The sequence below is a fragment of the Mesocricetus auratus genome, unplaced genomic scaffold, assembly GCF_017639785.1.
Source record: "Mesocricetus auratus isolate SY011 unplaced genomic scaffold, BCM_Maur_2.0 Super-Scaffold_100003, whole genome shotgun sequence".
In the NCBI taxonomy this organism is placed as follows: Eukaryota; Metazoa; Chordata; class Mammalia; order Rodentia; family Cricetidae; genus Mesocricetus; species Mesocricetus auratus.
Window position 1 is genome coordinate 5,977,098 of NW_024429188.1, and position 16,452 is coordinate 5,993,549.

The following is a 16,452-nucleotide window of genomic DNA, read 5'->3' on the forward strand; positions in this document are numbered from 1 at the left end:
ATTTTTAAAAGATAGAAGTTGGATTAATTTAGTAGCATTTATAATCAAGTGAACAACTTTCAATCGTTAGCAGAGTCTCTTAAAACAACCTTGGTGGTTTTTTTTTCTTTGAATGCCGAGTCAGGAAAACTAACTTAAGCCAGCTGTGAGTCTCTGCTTGCTGCTCAGAGCCCGCCTGAGAAAATACTACTACCAAAAATCTGTGCTTCTCTCCGTTCTTCCTTTTCTAAAATTCCTTTAAAGCTTTTGTTGTTTTGCGTGGAAATTCAATCCCACTTCTGACAACCATTCTGTAAAGAGAAGCTTTTTCCTTGAGAGAATGCCTTCCCACCAGCCTGATTCCAGAGCCGCATCAGTCCTAAATAAACACACAGGAGGCTATATTAAGTATGAAGCTGTTTGCCTTGTTTGTTTCTTACTGGCTAGCTCTGACTTAAGTAATTACCCCATAATTGTTAATCTAAGTATTTCTCTTACCGGAGAATAGTTCCGGGCTTCCTACCCCATGGTGGTTTCTTCTCGAACTCTCCTGTGTTTCTCCTTCCCAGAATCCTCCTGGACTCCTAGTCCCACCTATCTAGATTCCTATTGGCTCAACAGTGCTTTATTGACAAAAGACTTCCCCAACAGATGAGTAGTCCATTTGATGGCTAGCCTACTTATTCCATCACAGAATAATAAATTCGTTGTTTTTGTTGTTGTTTTATAGGAACCCAAACTTGAAGGACTGGCAATCTTTTAGAGACACTTCTGTATTTCTGAGAAACTTTAAACTCTGGATGTTTAAAGTAACTAAATTTTAACGTGTTGAAATTTTGAACACTGTTGAGAACTTACAAAGCTGTACTGCATTTCATTTTGACATTAGCATACCATCTAGTGGAACATGATAAATGAAGGGTTGTAGTTGGATTGTGTTGTAAGTGTGCATTAAGTTAACCAGAGTCAGTTGATATAGGCTATAGTCATTTAGGAAGATGGATTCTCTCCTTATTTAGTGATTCACAATTTATATTCCTTTTTACTATTTTATGTTATTTTAAACAATTTTAAAATTTATCTTTTTTGGTCATATTCTTCCCTTCTACCTAGTCCTTCCAGATCCCTCCCCATCCCTACACATTTAAATTCAGGTTATTTCTCAAAAAAGTAAAAAACAGAAACCACAATTTGAAAAGAAAATTCTGCCAAAACAAGAAAATAAATACCTCCCCCTAAAAACCACTGAAGTGTAACCAAATAAAAACACACACAGAAAATAACTGGGAAGTTCAATTAAATGATGGGCATGAGGCCTGTCCTGGAGTGGTTGGTATATCCAGTGTATGGAGAAAACTTAGTTTTGCGTTTTGCAGCAGGTATAAGTGTAAGGGACAGCTCTGTTGCTAAATTTTATCCTGATGCCTAGGTTTCCTTTCATTCACTCAATCATTCATTCATTCATTCATTCATTTGTAAAACAATTTAAGAAAAATGTTAAATAAAACACAAACTATGAACAAGAAAAAACCAACAACCAGGAAAAGACTTCAAGAGAAGCAGGTCTGTAGATTGAGAAAATCTGTAGGTGTGATTGATGGGCCTATAGGCAAGATTGTAGTGTGTTTTCTTTTTTTTGTTTGTTTGTTTTGTTGTTGTTGTTGTTGTTGGTTTATGAGACAGGGTTTCTCTGTATTGTTTTGGAAGCTGTCGGTCCAGCCCGGCCTTGAACTCACAGAGATCTGCCTGCCTCTGCCTCCTGAGTGCTGGGATTAAGGGCGTGTGCCACCACCGCACAGTTTTGTAGTGAATTTTCTTATTAGTGATTGGTGTGGGAAGTCCCAAGCCATTGCAGGTGTTGCTATCCTCTGGGCAGGTGGCACAGTTTACTATAAGAAGTCAGGTTGAGAAGACAGGAAGGAGCAAGCCAGCAAGCAACACACCTCTATAGACACTGCATCAGTTCCTGGCTCCAGGTTCCTCTGCTGTATGAGTTCCTGTCTTGAATTCCCCGAGCAATGTACTATGCTATGGAACTGTGAGGTAAAATGAACTCTTCCCTCCACATTGTTTATAATCATGGCAGTTTGTCCCAGCAATTGAAATGAAAACACACCAGTTTAGTCTTCCAGTAACAACTTTATCCTTATGAGTTTCATGTCCATCATTCTTCTTATGTTTGTTTTTGATGAAACAAGTAATGTTATAAAGCATTGAATAGACCCTTATCATAGGATTTTCCATATGCTTTTAAAGATAAGTAACTTTGGGAAACACTCAAAGTAAGGATTTTTTTAGGGCAGGTAAGTACTTTTAAAACTCCTTGTAGATCACACCCCAGCTTTATGACCTGCACTTAAAGCAGAAAACATCCACTGCCCTTCCAAACACCAAATCTGATAAGGATTAGGCAAATCAATGCTGTATTTATTATGTTTTCAAAGCACCCTTTCCTTGGGGTGTTACTTTTTTTTTTTATTAAGGTGATATCATGGACTCTCTTGAATCCTGTAAGTGGATTATGTCACAAAGGGAGATGTAGCAAACACTGGGAGGAGGCTGGCATCCAGGATGTTCAGCGGAGGCTGGTACTGCTGTCCCCATACCTCTCACCACGTAGCATCTCATACCTGCACCCTATAAACCATTCCCACCCACATATGCCCCTTCCAAATACACAAGAGCACACCAGCCATTTCTACCCCCACATCCTGTCCCATGAAATAAAGCATCAGGAACAAGTTGAACTTCTGCATGGTTGCTAACAGTGCATATCCGTCATCTCCAGGCTGTAGGTAGACCAGTTGTCAGGCTTCCAGACCTGTACAAATCAATGCCCCTCTCTAACCAGTCCATCTACCACCCTTTCTCCCAAGATCCCACCACAGACCACAGGAAACTCATCTGCTCACGTTTGTTTGCTTTTATTTACGGTACCACAGGAGGATTCTGTGGTAACTGTCAATGGACCTGACACTGTCCATGACTGACCATCAAGACCTCTGAGGAGGTGAGGGGTCTTGATCACGCTGAGTCTCGGGGCTGGTCATGTCCCCAGTAGATTCTCTGGTGCTTGGTGAGGACCCTTCTTGTTGAGGATCATTCTTGCCCAGCTCCACGTTATGCTGATGGTTTTGATCAGATGGCATTCCCCCACCTCTCACAACTTTTATCAAATACTTCTCAATGAGTCTTTTCTTTGGCATCCTGTGCTGCCGGTGTCTTCTTTGCCGCTTATAAAACCTTTGAACCTGCAAGGACAGCACAATGATGATAAGCATGTGAAGGGGACACTGTGAGGAAAAGGTGTGGGCTGAGGAGGAAATCAATGCCAGGCCACGGAGAGACAAGAGTCCCAGGGAAGGGAAACTGCTAAATGAAGAAGAAAGGATACTTTGTTCTAGTAGTCTCACATTTCCACGTCTTGCCGAAATCGGCTGACCTGCAGCTGTGCCAGGTGCGCAGGGAGAATTCTGACTGGAAATCACGGTATTCCTTTGCTGTTCTTGTGAGGTTGAAGCTTCTAAATCTTTATTAGTCTCCACTGTCTCCTCACTAACATCCATAATGGAGCCCATCAGAGAGAGGTCTGACCCACAGCTCAATGCACCCCACTGATCTAGGCTGCCAAACAATGCAGGGCCACACCCTTCAGCCCTGATTGGTCAGCACAGCCTCACCAGCCATTATGAACCTTAACAGCATCATGAGGGGCGGGCTTCCAGAGAAACCAGGATGTACCTGAGAAGTCAGAATGCACCACCTTGATACCTCGCTGGGGAGGGGGGCACTGCAATTGTAAAGGAAGAGAGTCTGTCAGGAGACAGGAGGCTCTTAGTGAGCTTCTTCAAGAGCTACTTCCCAAACCACTTTTCTTTCCTTCAGTCAATGCTCATTGCAGAGGTAGACGTGGCTGGAAGCCCAGTCTCCAAACTCTTCCCTGTGTCACCCTTACTCAGTGGATCATTCTGGTTTGTCTTTCCCTTATCCCTTAGGGAGCATTATATTATCATTCTGAAAATATTTCCAAAAGTGATTTGATCAAATTAAGGACTCCTTAGCTTGTGAATTTCCTATAAACAAACAAAACCAGGTCTTTTTTTTTAATATTTTATTTTTATTATGTATACAGCCTTCTGCCTGCATGCCAGCAGAGGGCACCAGATCTCATTCAAGGTGGTTGTGAGCCACCATGTGGTTGCCGGGAATTGAACTCAGGACCTCTGGAAGAACAGTCAGTGTTCTTAACCACTGAGCCATCTCTCCAGCCCCAAAACCAGGTCTTTTTGAATAAGTACTCCCCAACCTGTTAAATTTGTCATGAGAGGTTATTTATTTTCATTAGAACATTTTTCTGTTTATTGTTGGAAATTTTTATATAAGTGTATGATGGATTTTTATTAAATCCCTCCCCCAATTCCTCCCCTCCACAGCCTCCTAGGTTCAAAAACATTAGAGTATGTTTCTGGCTGCCCTTTTCTTATCAACAGAGTTTGGGATAAATTGGAAGCTTTTGTAGACTATTGTATGTCTACTTTTATTCAGTAGTTGAACACTGACCTGTCTGGATTTTTTTTTACTTTTTTTTAAAGGTTTTTTTCTTTTGTTCTTGTGTAAGTGTGTGTTTGTGTGTGTGTGTGTGTGTGTGTGTGTGTGTGTGTGTGTGTGTGTGTGTGTCGTACTGCTGGCACACCTTTCCTTCCCTGTAACATATCTTCTATTATGGTGTTTTTGAATCATGTGTTTTTGAGAAATAAATGCTGCTGCTTTAATTCATTTGTTGGTCTGAATATAATTCATCATGATAATTGCTCAAACTCCCAGAGTTCTACCTATCTCTCCCTCCTGAATGATGGGCCTAAAGGCATGTACCACCACTGCCTGGCAGCTCTTTACTTCTAATGGAGTAGCAATATCCCTTTAGAATGTACACACCAGTTTTCTCATCCAATTCATTCCTGCTTTCAAGGACATCTATGTTTGCTGGGCATGACAGTGCCACAAACAGTGATGTTCTGAGCATCCTCATTTATGTCCTCTTGGGAAATTCTGCATTGAGACAATCACAGGAAATTGAAGCCCATGGCTTTGGTACCATTGATTGTCTCCCTTGAGGCTCCTGTACCACAACACTTAACCTTATAAGATTTAAACACCACACATTTATTTCTCACAAAGTAGACACTAGAACCACATTTAGAAAGTCATGACAGTCAAATTCTGTTGATCATATTTTCCTGGTCATGTCTTTTTTATATGTTTTTATTTAAATTAGAAACATGCTTGCTTCACATGTTAATCCCAGTTCCCTTCTTCCACATTCCTTCCTTCTCCCTCCACCAGCCCCCCTAGTCTAGATCAGTCAGCTGTTGGCCACTCAGCCATCATTCTGGGGTTCAAGAACTCCCCCTTGTCTGGTCAGATGTCTTTATGGGTTTCTCCATCATGGTCTTGACCCCTTTTCTTATCATTCCTGCCTCTCTGAAACTTGGTTCCAGGAGTTCAGTTCAGTGTTTAGCTGTGGGTGTCTTCCTCTGCTTCCATCAGCCACTGGATAAAGGCTCTAGGATGGTATATGAGGTAGTCATCAATCTTATCATCAGGGAGGGGCTATTAAGGTAGTCTCTCTGATATTGCTTAGTTTGCCCATTGGTGTTATCCTTGTAGATCTCTGGAAATCTCCTGGTTGTGCCTTTATGTGGTCCTTGGTTTGGGATAATCAACAACACAGAGAGGGAATTTTAACTTTATTAAAAAATTATACAGTCTATTTTGATCTTATTTCCCCTGCCCCAACTCCTCTCATATCTCCAAATCCCTACACACCCAGCTTCATAGTTCTTCTCTAGAGAGATTTTATATGAGGTGAAGGGAAGTGCTGACTCTGCCTGCTGTCAAGGAGGTAGGATGTGCCAGTGATAGGTTAGGGTTGTAGTCCACTGTCCCCCTTCCTTTTTCCTGAATTCAGCTAATCCTAAGTGGGAAAGAAGATAGCTCAGCAGGTGAAGACTCTTGCCACCAATCCAGAGGTCCTGAAATCTATGCCTGGGTCGCACTTGGTGGAAAGACCAGCTTCCCAATATTCTCTTCTGACCTCCATACATGTGCCATGGCAGGCGTGCACACACATGCATAAACACAAAGTAAAATATGTGACATATTTTTAAAAACAGCAAAATTATTGTTATTAATATTGGTGATTATCAACCTGAAATTTTAAAGAAAAACGTACTAAATGTGGTTATCAAAGGAAACAACAGACTTAAGACAGATGAAAGAGATCTCTTTAATTAAATAGACAGGACACAAACAAGGATAATGACAGGGAAATGGAAAGATCCCGCATTCCTATCAGCAGTGTCTCAGAGGAAATGAGACAAGTTGTGAAAATAATATTCAGTGAAATTTCAGATAAATTACAAATGTACAGAAAAACTGGAACCCAAAATGTAGGTGTCTTAAGGGGATAACACATGCAGAAATGCATGGTAGTATATCATAACTCATTTTTTAAATTCAGAAAACTTGTTTTAAATGGTGTAATCAATGACTTAAATATTTTTCAGGCTATTCCATCTTCTCGAGTCTCACACATTGTAAGGTCTGGTGATCATAGATGGCAAGAATATTACAGCATTGTGTCAGATTTACTGTTTGACCTGTATTCCTGAATCAGTTACTTAAGAAGTTCTAGAAATTCTGATGACCAGTAGTTTGAAAAAGATATCCTGCTGGGCCGTGTTAGTAAATTCTGGCTTAATCAAGAATCAAAATTCTTTCTTTTTACAGAGCAATGAAATGAAGAAAGAATTTAAAAGGCTGACACTCAGGGTGTGGATTTATCTGGGATCAGGAATTTCAGTTCCACCTACATGCCAAGAAAGATGCTAGCCTAAGCTAAAACCGCATGGCCATAAATTAGTTACAAGAGAACAATTTTAAAAGAAGATATGTGTATGTCCATAGTGAAATCTCTGCTTTCTTATCATATTGATTGATGACTTATTCTAGATTAGTAAAGGAAGAAACCAACCACTAATCCCACATTGGGTGGAAGAGGAGGCCCTGAGTCCCCCACCTTAGCTCAGATTTATTGGCAGATGTTCACTTTTCTGTCATCTGCACTTCCGTGGATAGTCTTACATCCATGGAAGAACTGACTAGACTCAATGCATTAGTAATGAAAGAAAAAATAGGATATAAAGTCAGGAGGAAAATATGGAGACTTTGCAAGAAATTGGAGAGGGGGCAATGTAGAATGGATATGATCAAAATATATTGTATACTTACTTGAAATATTTAAGGAATACCAAAGTGAATAAATCATTTAATAAATACAAAACCATGAAAGTCAAATGACTTGATTTGTGGACTACGTATGAAACAACTACATGAGAATCTATGATCTTGCATCCAAAGGAATATATTATAATGAGAGGAGATATTGAAACACATATGATACAAGAAAATGAGGCAGGGAGAAGACTAGAACCAAAATTTAAACCGGAATGCAAGTTGAATTTGAGGGAAAAGGAGTGCTAATGACTGAGTTAACTACAACTAAAGATACAGGATGAAACTGCATGAAATCACACTACTATTTTTTTTAATTTCGAGACAGAGTTTCTCTGTGTAGCTTTGGAGCCTGTCCTGGAACTATCCCTTGTATTCCAGGCTGGACTTGAATTCACAGATTAAAGACAAGGGTTACCACCACCCGGACTTTACTTTTCTTCTTACTTCATGTCTCTCTCTGTACGTAGGTGACAGGCCCAATTATTTTCTTGCTCCTTTACCTTTCCTTATCTCTTTAAACCCTTGTTTATTCTCTATGCCTACCAGCCCCACCTGTCCTTTCTCCAAATTAGCTATTGGCCATTCAGCTCTTTATTAAATCAAGCAGGTGTTTTAGACAGGCAAACTAACACAGCTTCATAGAGTTGAACAAATGCAGCATAAAACAAGGCATCATGTCTTAACATCATTGTACAAATGTTCCACAGCATAAACTAATATAACACATCCTAAAGGAATATTCTACAACACGGAGAAGCCATGCCTGGATGATCATTGCTGCTTCTTAAAGACAAAGGTTGATAAAAGAAAATTTCGGGGATCAGCCCCTCCAAGACCCCAACCCCAGGGAGCCCAGCTTCAGGTGAGATTGGGTCTCCAGCAGGGACCACCCGCCCATCACCCATCCCCCCGAGATCTTCTGGGCTGCTCCCGGCATCCAGAAGAGCCGCCCACACAGGCAAGAGATCAGCCCCTCCAAGACCCCAACCCCAGGGAGCCCAGCTTCAGGTGAGATTGGGTCTCCGGCTGGGACCTCCCGCCCATCACCCATCCCCCTCCATCTTCGGGGCCGCTCCCGGGTTCCAGAAGAGCCGCCCACACAGGAAAGAGATCAGCCCCTCCAAGACCCCAACTCCAGGGAGCCCAGCTTCAGGTGAGATTGAGTCTCAGGCTGGGACCGCCCGCCCATCACCCATCCGCCTCCATCTTCGGGGCCGCTCCTGGCTTCCAGAAGAGCCACCCACACAGGAAAGACATCAGCCCCTCCAAGACCCCAACCCCAGCGAGTCCAGCATCAGCATCCCCAGCTTCAGCCCGCAGTAAGGAAGGAGACCAGTGGAGACGGAAAGACGCCACCAGCACCCACTGGAAGAAGAGATGGGAAGAAGACAGAATAAGAGATCACTCAGCAATAGAAACACCAACATGACCCCACCAGAATCCAGGGATCCAACACCAGCAAGTCCCGAAAAGCACTACATAGATGAAGAAGAGGAGACAGACCTTAAAAATTATTTCATGAAGATGATGGAGAGCCTCAAAGAAGAAACGAGGAAATCCCTTAAAGAAATAGAAGAAAAAACAAACAAAAAAATCCATGAAATGGGGGAAAAATTCAAGAAATAAACAAATCTTTCAAAGAATCTAAAGAGCACCAAGAAAAAACAACCAAGAAAATTAAGGAAAGAGCTCAAACAGTTGAAGGATTGAAAGCTGAAATAGAAACGATAAAGAAAACACAGAATGAAGGGATGCTGGAAATAGAAAAGCTCGGTAAACGGTCTGGAACTACAGATGCAAGTATCACCAATAGAATACAAGAGATAGAAGAGAGAATCTCAGGTGTTGAAGACTCATTAGAGGATATAGAGTCGTCAACCAAAGAAAATCTCAAAACCAACAAATCCTTAACACAAAATATCCAGGAAATATGGGACACCATGAAGAAGCCAAACCTGAGAATAATAGGTATAGAAGAAGGTGAATAATTTCAACTTAAAGGTACAGAAAACATATTCAACAAAATCATAGAAGAAAACTTCCCTAACCTAAAGAAAGATATGCCTATGAAAGTACAAGAATCTTACAGAACACCAAATAGGCTTGACCAGAAAAAGAAGTCACCTCGCCATATAATAATCAAAACATCAAACCTACAGAGCAAAGAGAAAATATTAAGAGCAGCTAAAGAAAAAGGCCAAGTAACATACAAAGGCAGACCTATCCGAATTACACCTGACTTCTCAATGGAAACGATGAAAGCCAGAAGATCCTGGTCAGATGTCCTACAAACGCTAAGGGAACAAGGATGCCAGCCCAGACTACTATATCGAGCAAAGCTCTCAATTACCATAGATGGAGAAAACAAAATATTCCATGACAAAGCCAGATTTAAACAATACGTATCCATGAATCCAGCTCTACAGAAAATGCTAGAAGGAAAACCTAGAGCCAAGGAAGATAACTACATTCACAAAGACACAGGCGATATATAATCATACTTTACAAAACACTAAAAGAAAAAGGGAGGAGAAACTACACAAAATAACTTCACTAACAATAAATCAAGCGCAAACAAGGATCACCAATCAATGGTCATTAATATCCCTCAATGTCAACGGCCTCAACTTGCCTATAAAAAGACACAGACTAGCAGAATGGATACGAAGACAGAACCCTTCCTTCTGCTGCATACAAGAAACACATCTCAACACCAAAGACAGACGTTATCTCAGAGTAAAGGGCTGGGAAAAGATCTTCCAATCAAACGGCCCCAAGAAACAAGCGGGCGTAGCAATCCTAATATCTAACAAATTAGACTTCAAATTAAAATCAATCAAAAGAGATGAAGAAGGGCACGTCATTTTCATCAAAGGAAAAATACATCAAGACGAAGTCTCGATTTTAAACATCTACGCCCCAAATACAAAGGCACCTACATTCGTGAAAGAAACATTACTAAAGCTCAAAATGCACATAAAATCTCACACACTAATAGTAGGAGACTTCAACACTCCGCTCTCACCGCTAGACAGGACCTCCAGACAGAAACTTAACAAAGAAACAAAAGAATTAATAGAAGTTATGACCCAACTGGGTTTAACAGACATCTATAGAACATTCCATCCAAATACAAAGGGATATACCTTCTTCTCGGCACCACATGGAACCTTCTCTAAAATTGACCACATAATAGGAAACATAGCAAATCTCCACAGATACAAAAAAATTGGAATAACTCCCTGCATCTTATCAGACCACCATGCATTAACATTAGAATTCAACAATAACACAAATCGCAGAAACCCTACAAACTCATGGAGATTGAACAATGCACAATTGCACCATCCCTGGGTGAAGGAACAAATAAAAAAAGAAATTAAAGACTTCCTCGATTTCAATGAGAATGAAGACACAACATACACAAACTTATGGGACACTTTGAAAGCGGTGCTGAGAGGAAAGTTTATAGCACTAAGTGCCCACATGAAAAAACTGGAGAACAGTCATACTAGAGAATTAATAGCACAGCTGAATGTTCTAGAACAAAAAGAGGCAAACTCCCCTAGGAGGAGAAGACGCCAGGAAATAATCAAATTGAGGGCTGAAATCCATCAAGTAGAAACCAGGAAAACACTGAGAAGAATCAATGAAACAAAGAGTTGGTTCTTTGAGAAAATCAACAAAATAGACAAACCTCTGTCCAAACTAACCAAAAGACAGAGAGAGAACATGCTAATTAACAAAATCAGGGATGAAAAAGGGGACATAACAACGGACTCAGAGGAAATCAAGAGAATCATCAGGGCATACTTTGAAAATCTGTACTCCACAAAATTTGAAAATTTAAAGGAAATGGACAATTTCCTGGATAGATATCACTTGCCAAAACTAAATCAAGAACAGATAAATAATCTAAATAGACCTATAACCCCTAATGAAATAGAAGCAGTCATCAAAAGTCTCCCAAACTAAAAAAGCCCAGGCCCAGATGGCTTCAGTGCAGAATTCGACCAGAAATTCAAAGAAGAGCTCATTCCAATACTCGTCAAAGTATTCCACACAATAGAAGCAGGAGGCTCACTGCCAAACTCTTTCTACGAGGCTACAATTACCTTGATACCCAAGCCACACAAAGACACAACTAAGAAAGAGAACTATAGACCAATTTCCCTCATGAACATTGATGCAAAAATACTCAATAAAATACTTGCAAACCGGATTCAAGAACACATCAGAAAAATCATCCACCATGATCAAGTAGGCTTCATTCCAGGAATGCAGGGATGGTTCAACATTAGAAAATCTATCAATGTAATCCACCATATTAACAATCTGCGAAAGAAAAACCACATGATCATCTCACTAGATGCTGAAAAAGCCTTTGACAAAATCCAGCACCCCTTCATGATAAAGGTCCTAGAGAGATCAGGGATAACAGGAACCTACCTGAATATAATAAAAGCAATATACAGTAAACCAACAGCTAACACCAAACTAAATGGAGAGAAACTCAAAGCAATTCCTCTAAAATCAGAAACAAGACAAGGCTGTCCACTCTCTCCATATCTCTCCAATATTGTACTTGAAGTTCTAGCTACAGCAATAAGACAACAAAAGGAGATAAAGGGGATACAAATAGGTAAAGAAGAAGTCAAATTTTCATTATTTGCAGATGATATGATCGTTTACATAAGTGATCCAAAAAACTCCACAAGGTCACTCCTAGAGCTGATAAACACCTTCAGCAATGTGGCAGGATACAAGGTAAACTCAAAAAAATCAGTGGCCCTAGTATATACAGATGATGAAGTGACTGAGAAAGAAATCAGAGAAACATCACCTTTTAAAATAGCCAAAAACAGCATCAAATATCTGGGGATAATGTTAACCAAGGAAGTGAAAGACCTGTATATCAAGAACTTTGTGTCTTTGAAGAAAGAAATCAAAGAAGATACCAGAAAATGGAAAGATCTCCCATGCTCTTGGATTGGTAGGATCAACATAATAAAAATGGCAATCTTGCCAAAAGCAGTCTATAGATTCAATGCAATCCCTATCAAAATTCCATCACAATTCTTCAAGGACCTGGAAAGAACATTAAGCAACTTTATATGGAAAAACAAAAGGCCCAGGATAGCCAAAACATCCCTATACAATAAAGGAACTTCAGGAGGCATCACCATACCTGACTTCAAGCTCTATTATAGAGCTATACTCCTGAAAACAGCTTGGTATTGGCACAAAAATAGGCAGGTAGACCAATGGAACCGAATCGAAAGCCCTAATTTTAACCCACACACCTATGAACACCTGATTTTTGACAAAGAAGCTAAAACTGTACAGTGGAAAAAAGAAAGCATCTTCAACAAATGGTGCTGGCATAACTGGGTACTGGTATGCAGAAGACTGCAGATAGATCCATGTTTATCGCCTTGTACAAAACTTAAGTCCAAATGGATCAAAGATCTCAACATACATCCAGCCACACTGAAACTTTTAGAAGAGAAAGTGGGAGATACTCTTCAACGAGTTGGTACAGGAGACCACTTCCTAAACATAACACCAGTGGCACAGGCACTGAGATCGACAATTAACAAATGGGACCTTCTGAAACTAAAAAGCTTCTGTAAGGCAAAGGACACAGTCAAAAAGACAAAAAGGAAGGCCACAGAATGGGAAAAGATATTCACTAACCCTACATCTGACAGAGGGCTAATCTCCAAAATTTACAAAGAACTCAAGAAACAAGTCTCCAAAACACCAAAGGATCCACTTGAAAGGTGGGGTACAGAGCTAAATAGAGAATTCTCAATAGAGGAGGCTAAAATGGCCAAGAGGCACTTAAGAAAGTGCTCAACATCCTTAGCCATCAGGGAAATGCAAATCAAAACAACTCTGAGATACCATCTTACTCCTGTCAGAATGGCTAGAATCAAAAACACTGAAGACAATTTATGCTGGAGAGGATGTGGAGAGAGAGGAACACTCCTCCACTGCTGGTGGGAATGCCGACTCATACAGCCTCTTTGGAAATCAGTATGGAGATTCCTCAGGAAAATGGGAATTAATCTACCACTAGACCCAGCAATTCCACTCTTAGGCATTTATCCAAATGAGGCAGGTTCATACAACAAGGGCATCTGCTCCACTATGTTCATAGCAGCATTGTTTGTAATAGCCAGAACCTGGAAGCAACCTAGATGCCCCTCAACTGAAGAGTGGATAGAGAAAATGTGGTACATTTACACAATGGAGTATTACTCAGCAGAAAAAAACAATGGAATCTTGAAATTCGCAGGGAAATGGATAGCACTGGAAGAAACCATCCTGAGTGAGGTAACCCAGTCGCAAAAAGACAAACATGGTATGTACTCACTCATATATGGATTCTAGATATGGATCAGGATAGTGCCAGTCTGCATTTACACAGATAGAGAGTCTGGGAAACAGGAAAGAACCTAAAAGATATGCATGTATGCATAGTACCCAAGAGAAGAGGATGGAGACAAGATCCTCTGAATGGATGGGGAACACGGCAAGGGGTGGGGGGAGTGGGACCTGGGAAGAATAGAGGGGGTAAAGAGGAAGGGAGTTGGTCATGGGGGAACAGGAGGTTGAGGGGGTGGGGGTAGAATAGGGGGAAGAGGGAATCATAGGATCGAAGACAGATCAGGCACCAGAGTGACCTCGAGTGATCTAAAGGTATAACATCAATTGGCAAGCTAAGCAATAGTGGAGGGACCACCTCAAATGCCCATTCCTGATAATGAACTTGATGTCTATAACCATCCGGGAGCCTTCATCCTGGGACTGATGGAAGCAGAGGCAAACACACAACTAAGCACTGAACTGAACCCAAGGAACCCAGTGACAGAGAGAGAGGAGTGATGAGCAAATTGGCAAAGAATGGGCTGGCAAAACCAGCAGAGACAGCTGATCTGAACAGGGGAGTGCTCTTGGACCCCAGACCGACAGTGGGGAGGCCAGCATGGGACTGATCTGGACCCCCCAAATGTGAGTAGAAGGCCTGGGCAACCTATGGGGCCCTGAGCTGTGGATCAGTGTCTATCCCTGGTATACCAACTGTCTTCATGTGCCTATAGCACAAAGAGAGATGCTCTCTCAGCCTGGACTCTTAGGGGAGTGCCTTGACCCTACCAAGAGTAAAATGACAGACTCTAGATATCCCCTATGTGGAAGGATTTGGCAATAGGGTGGGAGGGAGGGGGGGAAGGGGAGTGCGGGAGGAGGGGAGGGAGAGGGAACTGGGATTGACATGTAAAACAAGCTATTTAAAATTAAAATAAAAAATGATAAAAAAAGAAAATTTCGGGAGAGGAGACAAGGAGACCAGGGGACCAGCTGTTCTGGCGGTCCAGGTAAAACAGAGCCTGCATCTGGGCCTGTGTTCCAGTGCCTGTGGATCGCCTGGGAACTGCACAGAAATTCCAATCCCAGCAGGAGCCAGGCACCCCAGATTCCAGGTTTACTCTCCCACCAAGGAGACCAGGAAACAAGAGGAGCCAGGGAGACCAGGGGACCAGCTGTTCTGGCGGGTCCAGTGCCTGGGGTTCCCCTGGGAACTACACAGAGCTTCCAATACCAGTGGGAGCCAAACACCCCAGACTCCAGGACTTCTCTCCCACCAGGGAGACCAGGGAACCAGCTGTTCCAGTGGGTCCAGGTGCCAGAACGAGGACAAGCAATAGAAGAACAGATTATTGGACTTGCTAGCACCCACCAAAAGCAACTATGGTCCCCTAACCACCAGACCAGCAAGGGGCTCTTTCTGCACCCACTAGAAGAAGAGATGGGAAAGAGACAATACAAAAACACACTCAGCAACAGAAAAACAAATATGACACCACCAGATTCTGGAGACTCCACACCAGCAGAACTCCAACATTCCAATGCAAATGAAACAGAAGAGAATGACATTAAAACCACTTTCATGAAAATGATAGAGGCCATAAAAGAGGATATAGGAAAATCCCTCCAAGAAATGGATGAAAAAACAATCCAAAAAATGCAAGAAATGGAAGAATAAACAAACCAAACAATGCAGGAAATGGAAGAAAAAACAAAGCAAAAAATGCAAGAAATAGAAGAAAGAACAAACCAAAAGATTCATAAAATGCAACAAATTGACAAAAAGAAAAACCAAAAATTGCAAGAAACAACGCAAACAGTGCAAGGGTTGAAAACTGAAATAGACACAATAAAAAAAAAAAACACAATCTGAAGAAAGGCTGGAAATAGAAAAGCTGGGCAAACAGTCAGGTACTACCTATACAAGCATTACCAACAGAATACAAGAGATGGAAGAGAGAATCTCAGGTGTTGAAGATACACTAGGAGAAATGGATTCATCAACCAAAGAAAATCTTAAGTCCAACAAATCCTTAACACAAAACATCCAGAAATATGGGACACCATAAAAAGGCCAAAGCTAAGAATAATAGGTATAGAAGAAGGAGAAGAAAACCACCACGAAGGGGCAGAAAACATATTCAACAAAATCATTGAAGAAAACTTTCCCAACCTTAAGACAGACATGCCAATGAAGGTACAAGAAACTTACAGACCACCAAATAGAGTGGATCACAAAAAAATTCCCCCTCGCCACATAATAATCAAGACCCCAAATATACAGAATAAAGAAAGAATATTAAGAGCAGCTAAGGAAAAATGCCAAGTAACATATAAATGCAGACCTATCAGAATTACACTTGACTTCTCCATGGAAACTCTGAAAGCCAGAAGGTCCTGGATAGATAGTCTACCAACACTAAGAGACCATGGAGGCTAGCCCAGACTACGATAGCCAGCAAAGCTCTCAATCACTGTAGATGGAGAAAACAATATATTCCATGACAAACTAGATTCAAGCAATGCGTATCCACTAACCCAGCCATACAGAATGATTTGGAAGGAAAACTCCAACCCAAGGAAGTTAACTACAACCAGAAAAACATAGGCATTAGAGAATCCCACTCTACCAACAGCCAAAAGAACAAAGGGGTGAAATTCCATACATAATTCCACCAAGAACAACCATTGCAAGTCGAAGAAGAATGAGCAATCAATGGACATTAATATCCTTCAACATTAATGGCCTTAACTCACCCATAAAAAGACAGATGCTAGCAGAATAGATTCAAAGACAGAACCCAT

The 16,452-nt window shown here is 41.2% G+C and overlaps 1 protein-coding gene across 5 annotated transcripts in view; it reads right to left on the reverse strand.

Moving 5' to 3' along the window:
• Nucleotides 1-2,887: 2,887 nt before the first annotated feature.
• LOC101839355 (protein FAM104A) overlaps nt 2,888-16,452 on the reverse strand; it is an 84,151-nt gene continuing 70,586 nt past the window's right edge. For 4 of the 5 annotated variants that reach the window (XM_040743980.1, XM_040743975.1, XM_040743978.1 and 1 more), the window contains exon 3: nt 2,888-3,230. In XM_040743980.1, coding sequence (XP_040599914.1) covers nt 2,973-3,230 — 258 coding nt within the window. In that variant the 3' untranslated portion in view covers nt 2,888-2,972. Of the gene's footprint in view, nt 3,231-3,392; nt 4,085-16,452 lie in introns of those variants that run through there. The other variant, XM_040743977.1, reaches the window with a different exon arrangement.